Source organism: Barbus barbus, assembly GCF_936440315.1.
Source record: "Barbus barbus genome assembly, chromosome: 47".
Lineage (NCBI taxonomy): Eukaryota > Metazoa > Chordata > Actinopteri > Cypriniformes > Cyprinidae > Barbus > Barbus barbus.
This window is the reverse complement of record NC_136725.1, coordinates 20,584,003-20,610,088: the sequence shown is the minus strand read 5'-3', so window position 1 is coordinate 20,610,088 and position 26,086 is coordinate 20,584,003. Positions and strand designations below refer to the sequence as shown.

Sequence of the window (26,086 nt, the reverse complement as noted above, 5' to 3'; positions counted from 1 at the left end):
ATATACAAAGGCGCATTTTATAAATTAGTTTTGTGGACGTAAAACAGATATGTATGTTTATTTTATGTGTTCGTGGGGGTTTGGGGACAGGCGGAGTGATATGATGCACCGCACAGGGTTGGCTCTGAGCAAATGTTTCGAGATAAAAACAAGGATTGAAAATAACACATTGGTCGAATTTGTATGAATATTTTTATTGAAAGAATTCACTTAAAAAAAACAGAGGGAAAACGGCGTTCTGGTACTAGGAAAAGACGAATGGCTAATATCTAGGTCAAGAAAAAGCACGCAGGCACATAGCAACAGCATTCAGTGCAACACTTCTCATTTCCCAAAACATGACATAAAAACTGCAATGTTCAGGAAGTCCAGTGTAATTGATTTATGGCAAACATTGTTCGATAAACAATACTCTTCTGAGAGCATCAGGAAGTAAAAATGTCCACTGTTTATGTCCGTCATGAGGCTTGTTTCTTTGACATCAATCTATTGCATTACAACATATTAGTACATAATAGGATTTACTTGCTTAATTATTATCATAGATTCTGGCGATGTCAAAATCAGACCCCATGTAACCACAGCTATTGCATAAAAGCGATGCTCCTTATTTCCTCTCAGGTTTCTCTGTATCTTGTGAAAGGCCTTCACGGGGGGCACAAGATGGTGAATTATCCAAGGCTGAACACGAGCACATACTGCAATCAATGCACGACTCTCTTCAGTTTCTGCCTGACTTTGGAGATACCTGTCAAACAATTCATGTTTTCAAATTCAATATAGTTACAATACAGTAAACAAGGACATGCAGTCTAATCATAGTAGTCTTATACGAAAGTATTGGGACATATAATGTCATTTAATTAGATAGCAAAACACCAAATCAAGTGGCATCTGGAAATAAATACATTTCTTAAACCAACTTCTGCCATTTTTGCAATGACATTTCATATTAACGTGTTTTACAACCAGAAATCACTCAAAGTTATATTAAATCTTTTGCTGTATCATCTCAAACATCTATTTGTTAGCTGATTAGCTTGAAATATGTGCTTCTGCTGTCTTTCTTTGAAATAAATGAAGCATGTTTAACCATGTAAAGCCTGACATATACTTTGTGCTTTACATGGTTAAACATACTTCATTTATTTCAAAGAAAGACAGCAGAAGCACAATATATATATATATATATACACACACAAACATACATGCAAACATTTTTAATGACACAGCTTATTAAATCTTTAGAGAAATATTTAATATTTAAAGAAAATGTGCATATTCACTTTTTGTAGAGTATCATATTCGATAGATCAGGCTTTTATGGCTCATATATAGAATAACATGGAACTCATACTTGAGAAAGAAGAAACGCCTGTTTTATTCAGCGGCCCAAACCGAGCAAAAATATGCAGTTTGGTGCAGTTGGGGTAGGTTTTAAGAAAAGGCCTTTTACTTGCTAAACAAATATAAACTTTTTATGACAGAAGGCATGTAGTAGATCATGTACTTATGGTTTATGATGCAACTTAAAAGCATGCACTCACTTGTGCCCATCTTTTAAGGTTCTTGGGAGTTTTAAAATCTCCTCTCAGTACCTATGAAAGACAGACAAATGGAAATTATGAATGAATATATAGCAACTCTGATCCTTGAGCTGCACTGAATGAAATGAAATCATATTGTATGTCATATTCTGTGTTCAAATATACCCTTTTAGTATTGTTGATCACTTCCGGATCTGGTTGACCATAATGTGGTGGACTGGCGTTGGGGTTGTAGCCCAGCCTGCGCAGCATTGGCGCGATGCTCTCCATGTCCTGCTGGACATCTGCTGGGATGTGGCCTACCCAGCGTGTGAGGGCTTCCAGGTTAACTGGTTTGATTACTTGATCCGTGGAGCGTTCGGTTCTTAAAGACAAAGCGAAAAGCGAGGATCGATAGAAGGCCTGCAACCCAAAATATTAAAGAGACAGTTCACCCAAAAATGAAAATGCTGTCATCATTTAATCTCTCTCAAATTGTCCCAAAACTGTATGAATTCATTTCAGCTGTTGAACACAAAAGAAGATATTCTGAAGAATGTTGGTAACCAAACAGTTCATGGTACCCATTGACTTCCATAGTATGGAAGAAAATACTATGGAAGTCAATGGGTACCGTCAACTGTTTGGCTACCAAGATTCTTCAAAATATAATCGTTTATGTTCGATAGAAGAAAGAAACCCATACAGAAGGTGTGTAAACAATGACAGAATATCCCTTTAAATCTAATTTCGCCCTACCGAGACAGTGATACCCCTCCTGGCTGCCCGATGGCCTCCTCGTGATGAAGCACTCCTTCATGCCACGGAGTGTTCAGAAAGTGCAGCACACGGTGCATGGTGGCTCGCGGCTGCAGCACCAGATCCTCATAGCGGACGGTCATACAGCGACTCCGGCCGACCACCTTACACTGGGAGAGCATGGCTTCGATTGCATTGTTCCATTTAGTCAGACAGTCCCTGAAGCTGGACAGGTTGAAGCCAGCGATAGTCACTCGTCTGGAGATCATAGAGTGCACAGACGCCCGGCCGTCTCTGAGCATTAACAGGAATTTAGAGCTGGAGGGACAGATGATGATGGCATGAGGAGTGAGACAGAATGACTCAAATGTCATGGAAGAAACTAGTAATCAAAAGGATTTGGATTTGGCATTGCTTTATGCAGCACAAAACAATGCCAATGTTTTAGCCATTTTCCCAGTTGAAAACAAATGCACTAGTAAATCTATGTGAAAATCTTTATGGAATCGATTGAAAAACACATTAAAAACAGTGTTGTTTACATTTACATTTACATTTATGCATTTAGCAGACGCTTTTACCCAAAGCGACTTACATTGCATTCAAGTTACAGTTTTTACATTTTAAAAATGTAATATGTTATATATATGTGTTATGTATATATGTATGTATGTATGTATGTATGTACATGTATATATGTATGCATATATATATGTATATATACATATACATATGTATATATATATATATAACACATGTTATATATATGTGACACTGGACCACAAAACCAGTCATAAGGGTCAATTTTTTAAAATAAAAAAAATAAGCTGCATAAATAAGCTTTCCATTGATGTATGGTTTGTTAGGATGGGACAATATTTGACCGAGATACGAATGTTGAAAATCTGTAATCTGAGGGTGCAATAAAAAAATCACCTTTAAAGTTGTCCAAATGAAGTCCTCAGCAATGCATATTACTAATCAAATATTAAGTTGTGATATATTTACAGTAGGAAATTTACAAAATGTCTTCATGGAACATGATCTTTACTTAATATCCTAATGATTTTTGGCATAAAAGAAAAATGTATAATTTTGACCCATACTCTGTATTGTTGGCTATTGCTACAAATATACCTGTGCTACTCATGACTGCTTCTGTGCTCCAGGGTCACAAATATTTATCATTATTTACTCTGTGCTAACGTACATTTTAAAAATATAATTAAAATAATAACCATTTATAAAATTATAATCAAAAAATAAAATTAAAGTAAAATTAAATCTAAAATAAATAAAATAATAAATAAAAATTATACATTTTAGATTGCATAAACAACTAAATATTTTAAATTTTTTAAAGAAAGCATGTTGGCTCCAGTGATGGCAAGTGTAAACATATTTTTCATAATACTACAAATGTCTTTTAAAAATTAAACAAATAATAAATTTTAGATTGTATCAGCAACAAAATTTTACAGTTTCTTAAGAAAGCATGTTGGCCCCAATGATGGAACACACTGCATGTAAAATAAGTGTAAATCAAATTTTCAGAAGTAGCCTACTACAAATGTCTTTGCGCAAAGCTTTTAAAATAAAATAAAATAAATCTTACTTGGGGAAAATGTGTGACAGATAAACAGCACTCTTCAGTGTAAAGGGGTCTTTATTGCACAGCATTGCTGCAGGTTCCCCGTGCCGTGCGATGACCTCCAGCAGGAACGCTGTGGTCGCGGCATCCAGCATCTCTTGACTGACTCCCTCGTCCTCCAGCGCCCAGCGCTCCTCCGTCTGCCTCCCCCAGCCCTGCCGCAGAGACAGTATCCTGGGGATCACCCGCGTCTCCTCCCCGCAGCGGATGTCAGGGTGGGCGTCTAGCATGGCACGCATCAAGGTGGTCCCTGATCGTGGAACGCCACCCACGAACACCATTGGCGTGTTCTGGTTGTACCGGTACTGTGTCTGGTTCCAGTTTCGAACCAGTATAGACGACACCATATGAGATCTGGGACCCTTTCCAGGGCATGTTAGCACTTGATATAGACTAGTAAGCGTACAAGCTCCGAAGAGCGTTAGCAGGAGTACAACTGCCCGTTTTACTGACAGCCGCATCACACTAAGACGGAAAAAAGATTAAATTTAAAAACAGAAGTGACTGCACTTCCTCTGTTGGCTACTTCTGCAAATGTTTCGTTGATAACTGCAAGACAACTGGTTACAGGAACCATGAGTGCCTTACAAAGCTCTTTTGATTCATCAGATATTATCTTTGAATTATAAACATTCTTTAAAAATCACTTTTTTGCACATTAAAAAAAGTGAAAGTGATTGATGCTACACGCATGACATGCACAGGAAATACAGGCTGCAGGTATAGAGCTGAAAAAATTAAAAAGACATTGCACTGATAAAGTGATATGAAACAAGTTGCATTAAACACAACTCATTAAGGAAACGATTAACTGACCTTCACGCCACAAACAATGAACATTGCATGATCTCCAGGCTCAGTGCTCTGCGGTGGAGTCAAATGGGCAGAATGCACGAAGAGGAAGTGAAGTTTAAAAACATTCAGACTATCAGTTCAGATCTTTCCTGACAGCAACAACCAGTGGCGTTTTCTTTTCCTGTGTCTCTCAGCCTCAAATGTGTTCAGTTTGTGCTGAACGATTCTTTGCTAACACATGTATAAAAATGTGCAGATTTGATAGTAATGCAGCTATTTGACACAGTGTCATTTTCACAAGAAGATAAATCAAACAACGGAAATGGGTGGACTGAGGAATGAGATAACATGAGAAACTTTCACTGTAGTAATGTGACTCATGCATGCAAGTATGAGGCCAGGTGTTTCCACTCCATAAGTCTGTGTTCACATATGCATAGGGAAATGTTTTTGCATACATTTCCATTTGCTTCTAAAACACATTAGACAATGGAGAGTCATCACAGATTAAAAAATAAAATGATGTTAACTTTTTATCTCACAATGCAATTGCAATTCGGATAAAAAAGGCCAGAATTCTGACTTTTTCCCCTCATTAAAAAATTACACAATATATATCTCACAATTTATAGCTCACAATTCAGACTTTTCAGAAGTGTGAGTTTATATCTCACAATTCAAACATTTATGTCTCATAATTGTGAGTTTATGTCTCATGTTAATTTAAACTCCCAATTATGAGTTACTATTAATTCGCAGTTGGGAGCTTAATTTAACTCAGAATTCAGAAAAAATCAGAATTGTGAGATATAAATTCAGGATTGCGGGGAAAAAAGTCTGAATCATCAGACATAAATTTAGAATTGTGAGGAAAAAGTCAGTATTGCAAGCAAAAAAAAAATAAAAATAAAAAATTGTGACGAAATCAGAATTGTGAGATAAAAAGTTTTTGTTTTTTATCCCGTGTGGAAACAAGATTCCATAGGAGACTCTAGCAAAAGTCTCCATAATAAAGAATTGTTTTTGTAAATTTTCCTTCCAATGTGCAGATTTTGCCACAGATTTATCAGTGAGGCATACATTTTCTATAAATAAATAAATGAAATGAAAGAAGGGGGAAAATATAATACAAAAGTAAATTCAGGAGTGAATTTAATTTAAAAAAGTATTGTATTTGTTTTATCAATTAATTTTTTTTCTTTTATTTGAAATTTTTAATTGGTTTGGGGCTCCAAGTCTGTCAGATCTCTTTTTAAAATAAACCAGGACACATCAGTGTTAGAAAATATTTAAATTAATTTATTTATTTTTTTCACATTTCTTTAGAGAAATCAGTTAATTCTTTTTTTCTTGATCTCCAAAATGAAGTATTCATCAATCAGCAGAGAACATTTCACATATACTTCAAAATAAATACATCATCTGCTCTCTGCTGCAGTAGGACGTCACTTGCAGGGGAAAAAATACTACTTTAAAACCTGCACTACAAACTGCTCTAAGTACAAAGACTTAAAAATGACAGCAGGCAGGACGGGCCACAGACAGACACAGGACGGCGCCACCACCACCCCTTTATATCGGAGCAAAGGGCTTACTCCAGGGTTAAACTGTCCCGTAAGTCACGGTATTGAGGCGAAAGAACACTGTGCAAACTCTTCACTTGTTATTTTCCACTTGCTCGTAATGTCACACACACACACACTCACACTCACACTCACACTCACACACACTCACACACACTCACACACACATGGGTGTTGAATGGCAGAATGAGAACCTCTGGCTGTGAGCGCATACGTAAAACCACAGTAACGTCTACTGGCTGAACGATCTCTGCACTGGTACTTCCTGTTTCACAGCCCCGTTTCCCTTCATGCCCCTCTCTGTCCTTGGAGGTTGGGGAGGTGGGGAGAGTGGAGGTGACAGGATCTATTTACATCACTTCCTGTAAGCGCTGGAGCAGTACGGGACGTGTCTGTAGGCCTCTTCATATGGACACCTCATATTCTCTCGTATCCTGTACAATAACACAAGAAAATGACATGCCTGTTAGCATGACGGAGGATCTTCCAATGAGTGATCATGAAAAAAAAAAATGTTGTCGCTGTTGCAGCATCACTAGAGCATCCTGGGTGATTTCCAGGCCCTTGTTATGCAGTTTAGGATGGTTACAAGGTTGTTGCTAGGGTTTTTAAGTGTTTTCAGTTGCTACAGTAAACTGGGTGGTTTCCAATGGGTTCTGCCTTGTTGCCTTGGAGTTACTAGGTGGTTACTAGGGCATTTTTAGTGTTTTCAGTCGCTACAGTAATCTGGGTGGTTTCCAGGGTGACGCTTTGTAGTTTTCAAGGGATTCTGGCTTGTTGCTAGGGAGTTAGTAGGAGGTTGCTAGAGTGTTTTCTGTCGCTAGGGTGATCTTGGTGGTTTCCATTGTGGCGTTATGTAGTTTCCAAAAGGTTCTGGCTTGTTGCTAGGGAGTTACTAGGTGCTTGCTAGGGTGTTCAGTTGCTATGGCAATCTAGATGGTTTCCAGGGTGGCACTATGTAATTTCCATGGAGTTCTGGCTGGTTGCTAGGGAGTTACTAGGTGGTTGCTAGGGTGTTTTGAGTGTTTTCTGTTGCTTGGGTGATCTTGGTGGTTTCCATTGTGGCGTGATGTAGTTTCCAAAAAGTTCTGGCTTGTTGCTAGGGAGTTACTAGGTGGTTGCTAGGGTGTTCAGTTGCTATGGTAATCTGGGTGGTTTCCAGGGTGGCACTATGTAGTTTCCATGGAGTTCTGGCTGGTTGCTAGGGTGTTTTGGGTGTTTTCAGTTGCTACGGTGAGCTGGGTGGTTTCCAGTGTGATGCTATGTGGTTTCCAAGGGGTTCTGACTGGTTGCTAAGGAGCTACTAAGTCGTTACTAGGGTGTTTTAAGTATTTTGAGTTGCTAAGGTGAGCCGGGTGGTTTCCAGGGTGGTGCTATGTAGTTTCCAAAAGGTTCTCGCTGGTTTCTAGGGAGTTACTAGGTTGTTACTAGAGTGTTTTGAGTGTTTTGAGTTGCTACGGTGATCTGACTGGTTTCCAGGGTGGTGCTATGTAGTTTCCAAAAGCTATGTGGTTTTCAAAGAATTCTGACTTGTTGCTAGAAATTACTAGGAGGTTGCTAAGGTGTTTTCAGTTGCTAGGGTGATCTGGCTGGTTTCCAGGGTGGTGCTATGTAGTTTCCAAGGGATACTGGCTGGTTGCTAGGAGTTACTAAATGCTTACTAGGGTGTTCTGGATCGGTGGCCCTAAGCTGTTGCTAGGTGGTTGCTCAGATGTTTTGGATGATTCTTATGCAGTTGCTATGGTGCTCTGGGAAGTTTGACAGAGAAAAGCAATGTAGAGGTTCTGGGTGGTTGCTAAAAGGTTGGTAGGCAGTTGCTAGGGTGTTCTGTGAGATTCTCACCCCTCCAGTCTCATAGAGAGGGTTGTCAAACTCGGTTTCCACGGTGATCTGGCTGTAGGGATGCGGATACATCAGAGGAAGTCTCAGGTTTGAATGATAACGGCACCTGAGGAACAGAGAAGAGAGTTTGAAGGGCTCAAGCGCAGCACATGTTCTGGTGTTCATGGTGTTTTATCATTATGCTTCAAGCCATTACATGCTTTATGAAGAAACCAATCTCATTTCACAAGCGGTGGCTCTAAGCACCGTTTCATTTGTACAAGTCGCTTTGAGCGATCTATTAAATCAGAAACAGAACATGTGTAAGTGCCCATGAACATGGAAGCTCTTTACTGTTGTGCACTTAGTAAATACTAAAGAGCTCACATTAGACTGTCTGTATTGCTCACCTGGTGACGTAGATGTAGGCTCCTCCCAGTAAAACAGACACCAGCAGCACCAGGATAAATATTGCTAGAGCTATACTTCCCCCATCAAAAGAAGAGTCTGCCGTCGCCTCAGCCACTAAACAAGATACAAGGATGATATACGTTAATAATTCATTTCCACCTGCATTACCCTCTACAACTATCAAATATTATAAATATATAATCTCTCTCATACAGTAACAATGCACTTTTTCTGCTTGTGATATTAAAAGGTAGACACTTTACAATATAAAAGACTCAATATAAAAAAGCTAAACCTTTGCTTAAATTAGTACATTAAAAATAACCTTAAAGTACATCAAAAATAAAACTTACCCTCTAGTGCATGATTGCTAGAGCATTCATGATTGGCTGAAATATATTAGGTAAAAATGTATATATTTAATACATACTTCAGCATTTAATGTATAATAATAAAAATAATACACACACACACACACGTGCACGCACGCACACACACACACACACATTCATTTTTTTGGTTTCATTTTGTCTTTTAAGTAATGGTGCTCCCAAAATGGCAGTCCACACATTTGTACTTTGTTTTATATTTATTTGACTATTTATTACTACCTAATGAAGCTGCTTTACAGACATTTAATGAATATTCTAAATATTCATAGAATATATTTAATGTTTAAAAATTCTTTGAATACTAATTTGAAAACTAAATATCGGTTAAAGAAGCTGCATAACTAAAAAGGAGAGAATATTCTAAGACAATATTACATTTTTAAATATATATAAATACACTCTTTGTATATTCATTAAATACATCTGAAAAAGAAAATATCTGTTATGGAGCTCAGTTAGCACAGTGATTGTTGGGAAGTAAAATAATAGTAAAAAAGTATAACAATAATAATAATAAATTATTATTATTATTATATAAAATAAATAAATACATGAATAAATCTTGGTATAAAGGGTTAACCCTGTATTTTTTTTATACATACTTATTTTTAGTAAATACCATAAATGGTTCTTACCTCTGCAAAGAGGTAATGGACCACTCCAAAAAGAAGGATTTCCCAGAATGCACTTGATGGCCATCTCACCAATGAGCTCATAGCCTTGGTAGCACATGAAGGTTAGAGACTCTCCCGGTAGGTAAAGCCTCTTAGACAAAATCTGGTAGCCATTGTCAGGAAGGCCGGGATTCTCACAGGACACGGATTCTTCCGCTAATATACAGGGAATTAAATCAGGAATAACTGAGGGATTAAACAGGAGCTAAAACATAAAATACAGAAATACTGGACAAAACATTTGTGGGAACTCACACACGCAATGAGGCAAGCGAGACGTCCAAACAGGAGTGCCGGGTTCTCGACCATAGCAAGTGAGAGTGGCGCCGCCCTGCAGGACGTATCTGGGAATGCAGCTGTACTGGATAGTGGTGCCAACCAAAAGTTTGGGATCAGACAGCGTGCGTGTGGAGTGCTCCACGTGTCCAGGGTCTGTGCAGTACATAACTAATGAGGGGAAGCGAGAAAAGGAGACACAGCTGAGAAGGATGACATTTGAATCTGCTGAAAGTAAAAGTTCCTCAGACTCTAATTAGCAAAGACACCCAACTGTGCTTGACTCACTCTTCTCACAGAACGGAGGCTGTGTGTTCCAGCTCAGGTCCACCTGACAGGTCAGGGTTTCACTGCCCACCAGGTCATACCCCGGGTCGCACTGATACGTGATATGAGCTCCACGCACCAGCGCCGCGTGAGAAGTGGTCTTCCAGCCGTTCTGGATCTCAGGGAGGTCTGGACACGAGTCGTTGCGTGACACCTCTGAAAAAAGGAGCAAAATTATTTAACCTCTTCTATTCATCACACAGAAAGTGTATATACATATATATATATATATATATATATATATATACACAAGATAGCAAAATTTTTTAATAATAAATATTTATATCTTCCCCACACTTGTACCTTGGACATAATTTAAAAGGTGTGTTATTATATCTTCTAAGTGACTGGATAATTTTTGCCTAGCAGATAATAAAGATCCCATTTACTGACATTAAACGAGAGATATGACTCATAGAGACCAGAATATCACATGAGGGTGGATTTTATTGACTTAGGACAGTAAGTAACCACCCACAACACCCTAGCATTTCTGAGGCGACTTATGCACGAGCAAGCACCACACTCATTTTTAGGAAATGTAAAATCTAGTTTTATATTATTTTTGGCCTTTCGGGAATCAAAAAGTCAAGTTGAACTTGCTTCGCCCACAGGAACGCGTGTAGGAGCATGTGCGCTAACCGCTAGGTCACAGATCTGACACTTTCAGTTCTTTATTCATAAGATTTCAGATCTTGTAGTTGGCAAAAAAATCATAAATAAATGTAAAAGGCCTGAGTAAATGTTTTTTTTATTTAAAAGGCATTCAGAAGAGTTTCCCAACAGATCAGTTATTCCTAGCATAGCTGGATGTTCGTGTACGCTGTTAGTGCAGCGCTAATGGTGGCTTCTTTAGATTCCACATGCACTCAGTTCATGAGCGGTTTTGATCAACAGCAAATAAACCGTCATTGTGAATTCACAGCGCATCTGTGGCCTTTATTCAGCTGGGAACTTTATCCTCTACCATTATACGAACATAAAAAGAGTATCTCTGTCTTTTTTGTTCAAGCCATTACTTGAGATTGCATGGTAACGTGCTCTCTCTCTCTGTGTGTGTGTGTGTGTGTGTGTGTGTGTGTGTGTGTGAGTGTGTGTGTGTGTGTGTATCCTATGGGAGAGGATAGAGACAAAACTAAATGTGAATGAATGAGGGCAGCCAGGAGAGGAGGAGGAGAAGAGAATGATGGGAGATTTCAGGAGCTGAAAATAGTTGCATCTGAGCAAAAAAAAAACCACTGATTGAAATGCATGTAGACCACTTGAGAACATAATGGATCTGTTGGAGTAATTTGAAAAGAAAGAGTTGCATTGAGATTCTCTCTGTGTGTTCGTGACACTCATACGAGAGCATAAAGCTTGTCTTTAGTTGAGAAATTAAATTTGTCTTTATACTGTGATGGACTAATTTCACTTAGCCAGACTAAAGTCTGCTCCAGTGTTCTTATTGTTAACTAAAACTTTGTTAGTGTTTGTTAATTGAAATGAAGCTGAAATAAAATAAAATATAAATATTAGATGGAAAATGTAAACTTAAACTTGAATGAAAATAAATAACAAAATAAATAAAACTAATAAAACTTACTAAAATTACTAAAATTGAAATATACAATATATAAAAATAAATTTTAGATGAAAAACTTAAACTTATTTAAAACATTTTCATTATTTTATTTTCATTTATATATTTTTTTATTTCATATTTAGATTTAGTAATTTTAGTACTTCAGCTTAAACTACTGTTTTAAGATTAAATCTTTTTATTTGAAGTTTTTCATCTAACATTTATGTTTTATTTTTTGTAATTTTAGTACTTAAGCTTAATTTTATTTTATTTCAGTTCTTTGCCGTGGCAACAGTTCTAATTTAACAGAATAAAAAAAAAAAATGTAGATGAAAAACTTTAAAAAAAGACACAAACTAAAACTTGAAAATGTGTAACGCCAATGTAAAAAATTAAGTTTTTCAAGTTTCAAGTTTTATTTCAGTTATTTGCCATGGCACAGTTAAAGTACTAAAATAATAATAATTATTATTAGTTTTTTAATTATAGCTATATAGCAATATAATTAAAAATGAATAAAAATGACAAAAGCACATATCAAAATTACTAAACCAAACTAAAACTGAAAATAAAAGCTAATTCAAAATAATAAATATTATAATAGTGTATAAATAATAATAATAATATTTTTATATTGATGATGCAACAGCAGCCATAGTGGGCCAGAACGGCCACCACAAGTCAATTGGCAGATATGGGGATGATTAGGAGGCCATGATGATCAGATGCCAATGGGCAAATTTGGCCAGGATGCCGAGGTCACACCTCTACTCTTTTCGAAAGACAACCTGGGATTTTTAATGACCACAGAGAGTCAGGATTTCGGTTTAAGGTCTCATCCAAAGGACGGTATATAACACTAAAATAACATTGCTCTGGTCCACAATGCAGTTTCTTCTGGCCAAGAACTGCCCAAAAGACAGAAAATCTATCAACCACTGTTTGTTGTTTTATATGACGTTTATGGGCAGGTTAATATAAAGTATTTAAAATGTTCTTCATAAATCTCGCTTATTATGCAAACCAAACTCTTCAGTTCCAGACAATCAGGTTTTGAGAATACTCTTGCCATTTTGTGTGCATGAGACGGAGTCTAATTTATGCCTTTTAACTGTGTTGCAATTAGCTCAAGTGTCCTTACCCATGTAGTTGATGATGAAACCCTCTCCTTTCCCAAAGACCAGGCCGGCTGGGTCTGAGTGGAAGGTGATGGTGAGGTCAGGGGTCGAGGAGGACATCTTAAACGGGCTGGTTCCCCCAACAAACTGCCCCAATATACGTGTTGTGACCTCATCTCCATCCAAAATGGTTAGCATATCACTGTCGCTGAGATTCAAGCTAATGAGAGAGAGAAAGAGACAGTGGGCGAGAGGTGAGGGGTTTGTGTGGGAGGAAATGAGAAAATGAACGAGTCATTCAGGCGGTTTGGTGAGTCATCGCATCCAGCAGGTCTGTGGGCTTTGTTCGATTCCAGCAGCAGCAGCTTGACTCGTCAGCCAGGAAAACAGCCAAAGCAGTAGTCTTTGCTGTTGTTTTCAGAACAGAATGTTCCAGAAGGACTTACAGCTGCACGTCCAGCAGGACGCGCTTCTCCTCGCCGACGTGAATCCTCCAGCTGCAGTCCTCGCCCTCCCCGTACCATTCGGGCCAGTTTGGGGACAGGATAACGCCGCTGGGGCCGGACAGGTCACCGCCACAGAGAGCTGCAGAGAGGCCACACAGACACACGTCGCATTGATTTCTCTGTCACATTGTTTTCTGTCGCACAATTCAGTGAAACAAATCTCAAAAGACTGTCATGTCATAATTAGCATATATATATATATATATGTGTGTGTATGTATATGACATTTATCCGTCATTTTTTATCAATATACTTCTTTTAATTACTTATCCAATGTTATGTTAAATATCATTATTTAGTACATATATGTGACCCTGGATCACAAAACCAGTCATAAGTAGCACGGGTAGATGTGTAGCAATAGCCAACAATACATTGTATGTGTCAAAATTATAAATTTTTCTTTTATGGCAAAAATCATTAGGATATTAAAGCTGCAGTCCGTACGTTTCGCCTCTTTGTCGCCATCTATGTTTGAAAACCTGGAATTGCAGTTACTTGTGGAATTATCTTGCTTGCATGGGGTTGTACTCTGGCACAGCTCCAGTGCGGATGAATCTAATGTTTTGAGGTGAATGTGTGGCAGTCAGTCACCGCACCGGTGTGGATATTTACTGTACATCGCAATCACAGATTAGTCTACGTCTCGGAATATATGACCCAAATAAGAATTCTCACCGTATATTGCCATCTGAACAAGTAAGGTACAAGTCAGTCACGTTTGTTCTGACCAACTGAGGAAAAAAGCATTACCACAAATCGCGCTACCAATGGTGAATAACACAGACAGATAGATTTTTAGACAGATTTGTGAACAATATTTGAGAGAAATTGGCCTTTTGTGTACATAGAAAAAGTCTTAGATCTTTGAGTTCAGCTCATGAAAAATGGGGGCAAAAACAAAAGTGTTGCGTTTATAATTTTGTTCAGACACACACACACACACACACACACACACACACACACACACAGACAGTTATTTTTTATTTATTATAAAGATTTTTATTGTAATTACATTCTTAACATTTCATATTCGATTCTATTATAGTCAAAATTATGCTTCAGAATGTTCAGCACAGTAAGATTTGTCCTCTAACAATCTCTGATTTGTGGCCTGTGCATTTGTTTGTGAAACTCCAGACTCCAGTATGCTGCATTAGTTGTGATATTAATTGCATGTGGCACCCAAGCGTTAACAAGCATGTGTAACACACCATGTTGGGGATGACCAGCGTTACGTTCAGCTGTTATCTGTTACGACCTAATGCCAGTCACAGGAAACTCAATTATCCCCGTTAAAGATGAATTACAACAAGGTTAAATACAGGGCAGCAACTAAAAGTCATGGACTACTGATGATCAGGCCAACATGTCAGAATTTTTATCAGCCTAAGAGCAAAAAAGATGAAATTTTAAAAAGCACTACTTAGATCAAAGGTTGTTTTTTAAATATTAACATATCATTAACATTCAATGCAATTACCATAGCATAATTAGAGAAACGTTTTAATTAGCTTCAAATCTGCCAGTCCCATGACATTTAGCAAAGGATAAATATTGTCTGGCAGTGATGCGTGTTGTGTTGCATGTAGGGTAATGTAATCCTCTACCTTTGCAGAGGGGCTCTGTGTCGTTCCAGTAGGGGTCTCGTGTGTTGATGCACTCGATGATGGGCGGCCCCTGCTCCAGCGAGTGCCCGGGGTCACAGGTGAACTGCACCACCGTCCCCACGCCGTAAGTCGGGTCAGTCGAGCTGAAGTTTCCATTTTGGATGTACGGCTCGTAGCAGTGGCCCTTCTCAAATGCTAAATGTGAACAATTAGAACAAGCTCTGTTAGACATGTAGATTTATTTATTTGGCAGAAGCTTTAATCCAAAACGACTTACAGTTGAGGAATACAAGTGATTCATCATAAGATGGCAATAAACAAAGAAGTGCCAGTTATACAAGTTTTCAGTGATCGCTCAAAATAGTAAAAGCTAGGACATGAAGGGATTAAGGGATAATGAGAGCATAGAGAATTTATTTATTTATTTATTTTTAGGAGGATGCAGTTAGCTAAAGTAACAAATGAAATCCAGAGAAACATGTTAGCTGGATTAGCTATACTTAATGTACAAATGTTATTGCATGAGATTTAAGATATAAAAATAAAAGATATTAAGAAATAACAATATCAAACAAATTTTATTTATGTGTTTAAAAAAAGATAGCATACTTTTAACATAACAAAAAAATAATATATTTTAGGTTTTAAATGATTTCCAGATGTCAAATATTAGTCGAATATGTTCCTGAGAGCAGTTGGTTCATAGTAATTGGAAAAACTGTATATATTTCATCTAATGCACTGAAATGTACACATTTTTAAGTGTTACTTAACCCTCTGATGTGTGATGTCTACAATTTGGTAGGTCTTTCTCCAGCTTTTTTAAACATTCAGGTTGTTATGTTTACATATCACTGTCTTCTTGATTGTATTTATTTATTTATTTATTTATTTATGACAACAAAACATTCAAAATAGCTGATGAAACTGGTGATGTATAAAGTACTGAAATATTTACTAATATTTACTTTTTCAGTACAGAGATGTGTCTCTCAAAATACAGGAGACAAATTGCTTAATTTTATATATGTAACATTATGCATGTTTAAAAAAGTAAGTAAACTTTAATTATTATATCAAGATTACCTTTATACAATTAATTTGTTTTGTACAATAATTAAGTTATTTTTCCTAACACATCAAACATACATACACATATTTATGTTTTATCTATTTATAAACCCAAATATTATGAATAACCCAAATGTACTGTATTTATTTATTTAAAACATTAAGCAATTTAAATACAGTTTTCCTTTTCTTTACCTTCCTGATTTAATATTTTATGCATCAGGGATGTGTTTGCCCGACATATTTGGTGTTACAGAGATGAAAGTGGTCTACCTTCATAACGTATATTGAATCCAGTGTTGTGACTGTTAGGTTGGTCTGTTATAAACTGGACCCGAACAGCCGGACCTTCACTGATCACTCCCTCAAACGGGATGGGACCGCCACGCCCGGAATCAAACAGGACCACCGAACCCGCATCAAGACCGCTCCATAAGACCAGCCTGTATCATGGGAGAAGGCCTGAGTCTCTAACATACATATAAAAAGCATGCATTGATTTAGATGACACATGCATTTACCTGTCTGTCGGGCCCAACACCATTCTCTCCAAATGCAGGTGCAGCCTTTGGCCGTTTGGAGCCTCCAGGGACCAAGAGCAGCTGCGGTCCAGGGTGCTGTTAGGGCCCGAATGGGGAGAGGGGGACAGCACCCGGCCCACCGTGGCATTTTTTACAACCCCTCCACACAAAGCTTGAAGAGAACATAATGGAAAATGTGTCACTAACAGTAAGGTTCATGATTTACTTTTTGAAATAAATAATAATAATAATTATTTAAAATAATAAAAAGTAAAATTAAGTGGAAATTATTTATTTAATTATTATTTAAAATTTAATACATGATAATAATAGAAATGCATTATTTAATAATAATTATTTTATTATTATATTTTAAGTATATGTATATATGTCTGTATCTTTTATTATAACACTCCACACTAAGTTTAAAAGAACACAATGGAAAATGTATTATTATTATGTTATTATTATATAATGTATTATTATTATTTAAATTATTATGTTTTATATCTATATTTATATATTATTTATATTTTTATATATATAAATAGATAGTATATACACTACCAGTCAAAAGTTTGGTCAGATGTAATGTTTTTAATGTCTCTTCTGCTCACCAAGGCTGCATTTATTTGATCTCAAATACAGTAAAAATGGTAAAATATTATTTCAATTTAAAATAACTGTTTTCTATGTGAACATATTGTAACATTTAATTTATTTCTGTGATGCAAAGCTGAATTTTCAGCATCATTACTTCAGTCTTCAGTGTCACATGATCCTTCAGAAATCATTCTAATATGCTGATTTGCTGCTCAAGAAACATTTCTAATTATTATCAGTGTTGAAAACAGTTGTGCTGCTTAATATTATTGTGAAAACCAAGATACATTTGATTTTTAAGGATTCTTTGACGAATAGAAAGTCCAAAAGAAAAACACCTCTGCAGCTTGGCTCATGTTGGCTCCACACAGGCAGCGAGGCATTGAGGCACGTGAGCGTGTCGTCCCCCTGCAGGTGGTATCCCATGTGACACTGGAAATGGGCCGTGCCTCCGGGATGCAGATCTTTTACTGACACCTCCCCAAAATGAGGCCGTCGAGGTAGGGCACAACTCAGGCGGAAAACTTCACAAGAAAAAGTATGTAATTATCCTTCAAAAACTCTCCTTTTATGGCATCTGAGTAAATAATGACAGATTTTTTTGGGGTGAACTACTCCTTTAATCATTTATGAATAAAATGAATGCTAATGCCACTCGAGGACGCTGATTGAGACAAATTGCACACAAGACGGCACCTTGTGAAATGAGCCCTGGAACTACAAGTACATTAGCCGGTCAATGGATATGACAGAAGCTATCAAGTCATAAAGTAAAGTAAAGTCGTGACGTATTGTCAAGTATGGTGACCCATACTCGAAATTGGTGCTCTGCGTTTAACCCATCCAAGTGCACACACACAGCAGTGAGTAGTGAACAAATGCACACACACACCGTGAACACACACCCGGAGCAGTGGGCAGCCATGCTGCGGCGCCCGGGGAGCAATTGGGGGTTCGGTGCCTTGCTCAAGGGCACCTCAGTCGTGGTATTGAGGGTGGAGAGAGCGCTGGACATTCACTCCCCCCACCTACAATCCCTGCCGGCCGGGGGCTCGAACTCGCAACCTTTCGATTACGAGTCCGACTCTCTAACCATTAGGCCACGACTTCCCCTGTTATATAAGCGAGCAAATTAACCAAATGGAGACTTTTTGGAGGCAAAGTCTGGCCGGTGTCTAACAAGTTCAACAAGATCCCCACAAGTGCTGAGACTTCCGGATGATGAGCGTTTTTAACATTTACACAAGCACCTGCGGGACTCATTACTATAATATTACATAAACATCAGAGTTTTATGTAAAAGAGTAATTATCTCTATAAATCCACATCAAGAGGCAAGTCCCAAAGATGCTGTGTTTAATGCATAAGTGTCTTGTTTTGAAAAAGACTCACTTTGATAATGCAGCTGAAACATGCCGACTCCTCCCTCTGGAGACGAGAGGTAGAACACAGACAGCGTGTTGGTTGGACTGCGGATCACCTGACCTTCCACCAGAAGCGTCTGATTGGCCAGCACGAGCAGGGCCCCACCTTCATCCACCCCTCTGATTGACAGCTGCTCGCCTTCTGACAGGTTGACACTTTTGACCTACAATGAGGGAATGCCAATCATGTTAGCAGAAAACACTGGTAAGAAACACTCAGTACACCATGAACAGTACAGCATTCACACTAACATTCTTATCATCTTCATTTGAGAGCACAACAACAAAAAAATACATGGTGCAATGATGGTATCTGATAATTATAGCATGGTACCTTCATGGATGAGGAAGTCTCAAAATATAGAGACCATGACATGTGCCTCACTTGACCTCACTCATTAAAACAATATGTATAACAATATAAGCTAACAATTTCTTAAATAATATGAAATGGCTTGTCCCCTTCATCTGATGAGACACTTCTAAGAATTTTACAGTTATTTTGTTATTTATATGCCTCTTTATTCTTGAATAATTTTGTTGCGAGGTGTGTATGTATGTATATATATGTATGTATGCATATATATATATGTGTGTGTGTGTGTGTGTGAGTGGACCACCAAACCAGTCATAAGTGTTTTTAAATTGAGATTTATACATCATCTGAAAGCTGAATAAATAAGCTTTCTATTTGGCTGAGATGCAACTATTTGAAAATCTGGAATCTGAGGGTGCAAAAAAATCTAACTATTGAGAAAATTGCCTTTAAAGTTGTCCAAATGAAGTTCTTAGTGATGCATATTACTAATCAAAAATGAAGTTTTAATATATTTACAAAATATCTTCATGGAACATGATCTTCACTTAATATCCTAATGATTTTTGGCATTAAAGAAAAATGGATAATTTTGACCCATGTATGTTTGGTTATTGCTACAAATATATCCCAGCGACTTAAGACTGGTTTTGTGCTCCAGGGTCACACATATATATATATATATATATATATATATATATATATATATATATATATATTGAATACATAATAATAAATTACTGTACATTTTTTATATTTTAATAAAAATTAGTGCTGTCAAACGATTAATCGCATCCAAAATAAAAGTTTTGATTGCGTAATATATGTGTCTGTGTATATTTATTACGTATATATAAATACACACACATACAGTATATATTTTGAAAATATTTACATGTATTTACATCTCTATATTTATATTAATATAATTTATATTATAAATAAATACATTTAATATATAAAAATAACATAGTACTCTGAAATATATGCATGTGTGTGTATTTATATACTAATCGTTTTGACAGCACTAATAAAAATATAAAAAAATCTATGTAAATATTTATACACACATTTATTTTAAAACATAATTAAAACAATGCTTATATATAGTGTCAAAATTGTCATTAGTATCAATGTTAGACACTTTTATTCTGAAAATATAAAAGGTTTCAAAGGCCAAAAGTTTTAAATAGTTTTTTTTTCACACCATGTTGAAAAAGTAATCCATTAACATATATATTTTTCATATGGTTCATTTAAATGTGTCATTGGTGTTACATTTTCATAGTTTTTCATTGAAAAAAATAATGATTTGAAAAAACAATTTCAGAGAGATTTAATACATTTTGATGCATTAAACATTTTATTTTTTTTTTCCTTCAAATAACATGCACGAATAAATTGTGAACAACAGCCGGAAAATGCTTTAAGAAAGTAAAAAGCGTGCATTTAGATTTCATGTTGACTTTAAAGCATATCACAGCCAGCATGGATTATCCATGTCTCATCCGATCCCATGAGGACAGTGTGTGTGTGTGTGTGTGTGTGTGTGTGTGTATACATACCAAATTAATTGGAAGAGCTTTAATCCCTTGAGACAGAATATTCAACACACACACAGACACTCAGTAGGCCTTTGGCTGTGGATTAAAGCGGTAATTAGAGATTATGTCACGGGCGTGAATCATCCGCAGAGGGACAGCGGATGTGGACACGGGATTACAGCCAGCTGCATGCGGGCACTGCGGCAGTACGGCTCCGACGAACACCCGCTTCTCTCATTAACATCTGCCTGTGTGGCTCCGGCTCTCTGGGAACGCACTGCTGCCGGCCCCAAGCGCTCGACTCCAGTAATTAGATCCGTGCAATTACATCACGTGCCACTAGAGGGCAAATTCAACCTGACGCAAGGTACTTAAGTGCAGTCACCTGTATCAGAGGGTGCACGTCGAGAAAATGTGCTAGGCACAGGAGAAATAGGATTGCATTGCAGGAGGAAACAAAAAGAAGCTTGTTAGGCAGCAGATTGCATTTCCAGAGAACTCCCTCAGGGCCACATGCTGTGGTCGGTGGTCTGAAGCTGCTTATTTGTTGGATTACACAGTCTATTAGCATGTCATTTAAAGAGATCCATGCATTAACAGGTGCCCGTTCAGTCAAGAATATCCAGTGCAGTTTGTCATATCATTTGGAGGTGGAGGAAAATATGATTAATGGAAGCAATACTCAAACCTCATATTAAAAGGTACCTGTAGCTCCACACCGTAGCCTGTGTAGACGGTCACTGCGTAAGTGCACTGCAGGAACACTCCTTCAGGGAGGGGCGGATCGTCTGAAGAATCGATGTAGCCCTCTGGGTCGGTGAAATTGACCCTGCAGTTTGTTACAGCTGGAGGAAAATGCCAGACAGACGACATTAAAAACCCAAGCGTTCGTCTGAGAATGTCTACAGAGGGGATTTGAGATGGAAAACAACAGTGAGGAAAAACATCTACATCATGTAGCTGTATATTTCCCTGCTGGAAATACTTGCTTAGTAGCTGGGTCATTCCGTGTCAAATCAACCACATTCTGGGAATTTAACTTCCCCAGCTCAATTTTTTGATCTTGTTCATATTTTTCTGTAGAAGGAAAAACATGTATAGTGATGAAAGCCAAAATATTAAATTTCATGGATGTATATTTACTGAGTAATGCACTATTTTATAAGATTTCAACAGAAAATTCGAGAATCTAAAAGAACGTATCTTGTATACTTTTAGAGCTACAGAGGCATGACAGCTATAGAAAAATAATATTTATGACAGGTATGTTCCATGCAATTGAGCTGACAGAAAAAAAAAATAGATACGTTTCTAGTTTTAACATTATTTATTCTCTTTCCTCTTTAAAAGAAAAAAGTGTCAGCTGTATGCAAAATGACCCACATTTGGTTTTTGAAAATGTGAACAATTGACCAATTTACTCATGGAGCCGCATCAAAATCTCCATATCTCTGGGACTGAATCATTGAGGGCCTTTGAAATGGAGATACCAAAAGGAAAGTTTGTTAAGAACCAGAATCTAAAAGGATTTTAAGATATCTTTAATACTTCTTGAGTTACAGGCATGCAAACTTCAGGCAAAGAACACAAGAAGTGCTTTTTGCCATCTTTGAACTGTCACCATTGGCATATGTGACCCTGGACCACAAAACCAGTCATAAGTGTCAATTTTCCGAAATTGAGATTTATACATCATCTGAAAGCTGAATAAATAATCTTTCCATTCATGTATGGTTTGTTATGATAGAACAATATTTGTCTGAGATGCAACTATTTGAAAATCTGGAATCTGAGGGTGCAAAAAAATCTAAATACTGAGAAAATCACCTTTAAAGTTGTCCAAATTAAGTTCTTAGCAATGCATATTACTAATCAAAAATGAAGTTTTGATATATTTACAGAAGGAAATTTACAAAATATCTTCATGGAACATGATCTTTACTTAATGTCCTAATGATTTTTGGCATAAAAGAAAAATGATTGACCCATACAATGTATTTTTGGCTATTGCTACAAATATACCCCAGCAACTTAAGACTGGTTTTGTGGTCCAGGGTCACATATAATGAAACAAAGATGGCTAAAGTCAACAGATTTTACTAATTGAGCTACCAATCACTGTGTAAGAATAACATCATGATGCTGCAATCTTTCTAAAGTCATTTTTACCCACCTGTAATTTGGTTCTGAATCTCAGTTTAAAATGGCCATTTTGACACTCCTCTACAAAATAGTGGATTACTCGGTAAGTATACACGGTTGATGTTTAATATTTTGGCTTTCATCACTATACATGTTTATCTTTCTTCAGAATTGTTTTCCCTTTTACAAAATCAAAAATTTGAGCCGGAGACCTCTGGTTGAGTTGACATGGAATGACCCAGCTCTAATTTCCATGCTGGTTCAGGACAGTTTATACTGGTTAGTTCCGGTTCGGCATGGATCTCGCATAAGATAGCAAAACTTGTGTGAGCTCAACAAGCATGGTTTCTTAGTGAGGCTAGTGGAGGACACCAGCATCAAAAACAACAACAACAGCAGCAGCAGCATAAAGTGGTGACTTTGCAGTGTGGATAGCAGTTAGCAAATGAATTTAACTTCTATACAGGTGTTCACACTAGGTACATTGCAAGGTGCAAATTTAATTAATGCAAAAATAAATAAATAAAAATAAATACATTGCAAGAACAATTTGTGAATAAAGCAGCATTTCCATCCCATGGGTTCAAGAGAATAAAATCATCGCTTCTGGGGGAAATTGTTGCAAATTGCTCTTGATATTGGCTTTATAATTATGATAGATTATTATTAATTAGAAAAAATGCTCTAGTATTAGTATTAATAATAATTTAGTATTACTTGTATACTATTATAGAATTTATTCATATTTCCAATTAACTTTTCAACATAACTTCATAACTTTTTAATATTTTATATTTACATTTTATATGCTTTTTTCATTTTCATTCAGTTTTGGCTTTTAATACTTCTATTTATCTTTATTTTTATTTCAGTTTTCGTTTGATAGTACTTCAACTTATTTGATTTCAGTTTGTTTCCAAGGAAACATTTCTAATTTCCATTTAAGTTTTTCAACTAATATTTATATATTGTTTTATTTCAGCATTATTTCAATGAACAAAAACTATTTTAATAGTTTTAACTAACAATAACAACATTGCATCTGTGCCAATTATTTAGTCACATGACTTTAAACACAGTGACATTAATAAAAAAAATTTTGTATGTCTTTTTTACTGAAAATTACCTACCTCAAGTGACCATATAAGTTTTTTTATGCTCATTTTGGATATTTTATTCACATCATTAGGTTTTCACTTTATACACAATATCAGAAATTTTGCAATAAAACATAACAGCACTCAGAAGTCATTCACTTTCAATGAGAGCTAGTGAGGTCAACTATGTGTAAATGCACAGCAGCATGAGGAACATCTATTGGTTTTCTACTAGGTTTCTGTAAAACTCTCGGTCCTACCTGAGGTGAAAGCCCCAGATGCTGTTTCAGCGCTCACAGTGGTGGGAGCCACGGCGGAGCCCGAAGGTTTGGGATGTGGGGTCGGAGCATCGGTATCCCAGCTCGGCGTTGCGACGGCCTCCGGGGGTTCGGTGGGGAGCTCGAAGGCTGGAGGTAAAGAGGGGCGGCCAGTGGCGCTGTGTGCAGGGAGCATCTTCCTCAGGAGGGGCTGGTCGGGGGCCAGGGCCTCTGCTCCGGCCTCAAGCCCCTTCCCCAACATGGGCACAAGATTAGGGGGTAAACCGCTGGGAAGAGTCACACCCTTCTGAGCCAGAATATGATCGTTATGAGACAGGACCGACTCTATGAAGTCCTGCCCCATGGATGCAACTCCTCTGGGGGTTTCTTTAGGGGCTGGGACCTGCATCACTGGAGCGAGGCTGGGTGGAGGGGTCAGACCGGACTCATCTTGAGGAACGAGAAAGAATTTGAGAACAATTAAACAAGTTCCTTCCTGCAAAGTTACCCGATAGCCAGTTTGTCATGGACAGCAATGTAGAGCAAATGAACACTTGCATTTCTGTTTCTTAAATTTTGAGAAAAAGACCCCAGTAACTAGCCAGAGGTTTCAACAGTGATTCAATTTGTACTCAGATATGCCAAGATAAGTCTGCAAACAGATGTTATGATCTCAGTATGAAGTCAAACATTTCTCATCAAATTTGTTCAAGATCAGATGATCTGAGCTGCTGTCCACACTAATTTTATAGCTTTCTTATGGTATTTCTCTTAAAGGTACACTACATAATTTTGACCTCTCTATCTCCAGCTGTTGTTGAAACATGACATTTTTTAGCCGAATCAGACTTGACAGCTCTGAATTAAAATCGATATTGTCTGCTCGATGGAAAAAAAACATGGTTTTGAATGCCAATTACTTATGTACTGGCTCAATAATTCATTGCTAACAACACATTTAATAAAGGGTGAAAAAAACCTCTTCAGCAGGGTTATTACCCGAAACTAAAAATATAAAAAATCTTTAAAAAAATGTTAATTGAAATAAAGTAAAAATAAAATGTTAATATTATATGATCAATTGAAACGTATAAGTCGACAAGGCAACCTTTCCCATTTCTGTTTAATTTAAGTTGAAGCACTGAAATTACTATGTGGATATAAATAAAAACTAAAGCTGAAATTAAACAAAAACTTAAAAATAAATATAAATTAAACAGAAATATTAATATTATAAATATAAAAATAATAATAAAAAACAGAACATTAAAAAATTACAAATAAAACCCTGAAAATGTAAAAACACAAATTAATTTAAAACATGAATAAAAATCATTATATTATATAAATAATACTAAAATAACACTGATTCATAGTGTACCTTGTCATTTTCACCTTCAACACACAAAAAAATTTATATTTTATTTTAAACAAAATATTTTGTGTGCATTTTTTTATTTATTTAGAAAAACATGTTTTCCTTTAATTTAATTTACTATCATGTAATACGTATTCTTTAACAAATTCTATTACAATTAATTTGCTACACATAATACTGAACATGATAAAACTACAATGTAACTTTGTAATTACATAGATAACCCTTAAGACTTTTTAGAAGAAAAAAAAGACAGTTGATGACAGATTTTTTCCATTTCTGAATGAGTGAGTGGAATATGAGTTTAATTCTCATGAGTTGTGAAAATAAACCTCTCAGCTATACATTTCCATGGAAAGGCATGCTGATAATATGATAATAAGGTAAGTGATAATATGCATGATTTGTGATAAGGTGGTTCTGGTAAAGCGCGGTTAAACAGGCTGCCAGTGCGGCATTCATTGAGGGCAGATGTCAGCTGTATCACTGATGAGGGGTCGATGTAAAAGAGGTGGGAGTTCCAGCTCAGGGGGAATCTAGCTTTCACAGCACTATGTGGGTCTGTGCGGGTGAGTGGACCACTGCCAGAACTGCCGGTTATTATAACTCTCTCTCTCTCTGCACCGCTGATTCAGGTTTGCAGACAGTCCTTCAAGGGGAGGATGGACTGGAACGCAAATGAAGCGTGTCGGAGAAACGACTCTGTAAGAAATGCAGCGA

The 26,086-nt window shown here is 36.9% G+C and overlaps 2 protein-coding genes across 5 annotated transcripts in view; both read right to left on the bottom strand.

Moving 5' to 3' along the window:
• Positions 1-173: 173 nt before the first annotated feature.
• Positions 174-5,064, bottom strand: LOC306865497 (protein-tyrosine sulfotransferase 2-like). Of its 4 annotated transcripts, none has more exons than XM_079410124.1 (6): positions 4,753-5,049; positions 3,901-4,664; positions 2,286-2,603; positions 1,713-1,911; positions 1,548-1,598; positions 174-748 (listed from the first exon to the last, which is right to left on the bottom strand). In XM_079410124.1, the coding sequence occupies exons 2-6, from the start codon at positions 4,395-4,397 to the stop codon at positions 722-724; spliced, it is 1,092 nt and encodes a 363-aa protein (XP_079266250.1). In that variant the 5' UTR covers positions 4,398-4,664; positions 4,753-5,049; the 3' UTR covers positions 174-721. The 4 variants fall into 4 exon arrangements, with proteins under 4 accessions (XP_079266250.1, XP_079266252.1, XP_079266251.1 ...); XM_079410126.1 differs by having other exon boundaries at positions 3,901-4,401; positions 4,753-4,841; XM_079410125.1 differs by having other exon boundaries at positions 3,901-5,064.
• A 947-nt stretch (positions 5,065-6,011) lies between these two features.
• LOC306865582 (seizure 6-like protein) overlaps positions 6,012-26,086 on the bottom strand; it is a 50,718-nt gene continuing 30,643 nt past the window's right edge. The window contains exons 2-17 of the mRNA XM_079410284.1: positions 23,992-24,438; positions 21,198-21,337; positions 18,601-18,796; positions 17,547-17,732; positions 16,606-16,777; positions 16,358-16,527; positions 15,014-15,208; positions 13,344-13,482; positions 12,921-13,117; positions 10,177-10,371; positions 9,868-10,059; positions 9,574-9,768; positions 8,900-8,935; positions 8,546-8,660; positions 8,157-8,262; positions 6,012-6,748 (exon numbers count right to left, since the gene is read on the bottom strand). Coding sequence (XP_079266410.1) covers positions 6,719-6,748; positions 8,157-8,262; positions 8,546-8,660; positions 8,900-8,935; positions 9,574-9,768; positions 9,868-10,059; positions 10,177-10,371; positions 12,921-13,117; positions 13,344-13,482; positions 15,014-15,208; positions 16,358-16,527; positions 16,606-16,777; positions 17,547-17,732; positions 18,601-18,796; positions 21,198-21,337; positions 23,992-24,438 — 2,711 coding nt within the window. The 3' untranslated portion in view covers positions 6,012-6,718. The remainder of the gene's footprint in view (positions 6,749-8,156; positions 8,263-8,545; positions 8,661-8,899; positions 8,936-9,573; positions 9,769-9,867; positions 10,060-10,176; positions 10,372-12,920; positions 13,118-13,343; positions 13,483-15,013; positions 15,209-16,357; positions 16,528-16,605; positions 16,778-17,546; positions 17,733-18,600; positions 18,797-21,197; positions 21,338-23,991; positions 24,439-26,086) is intronic.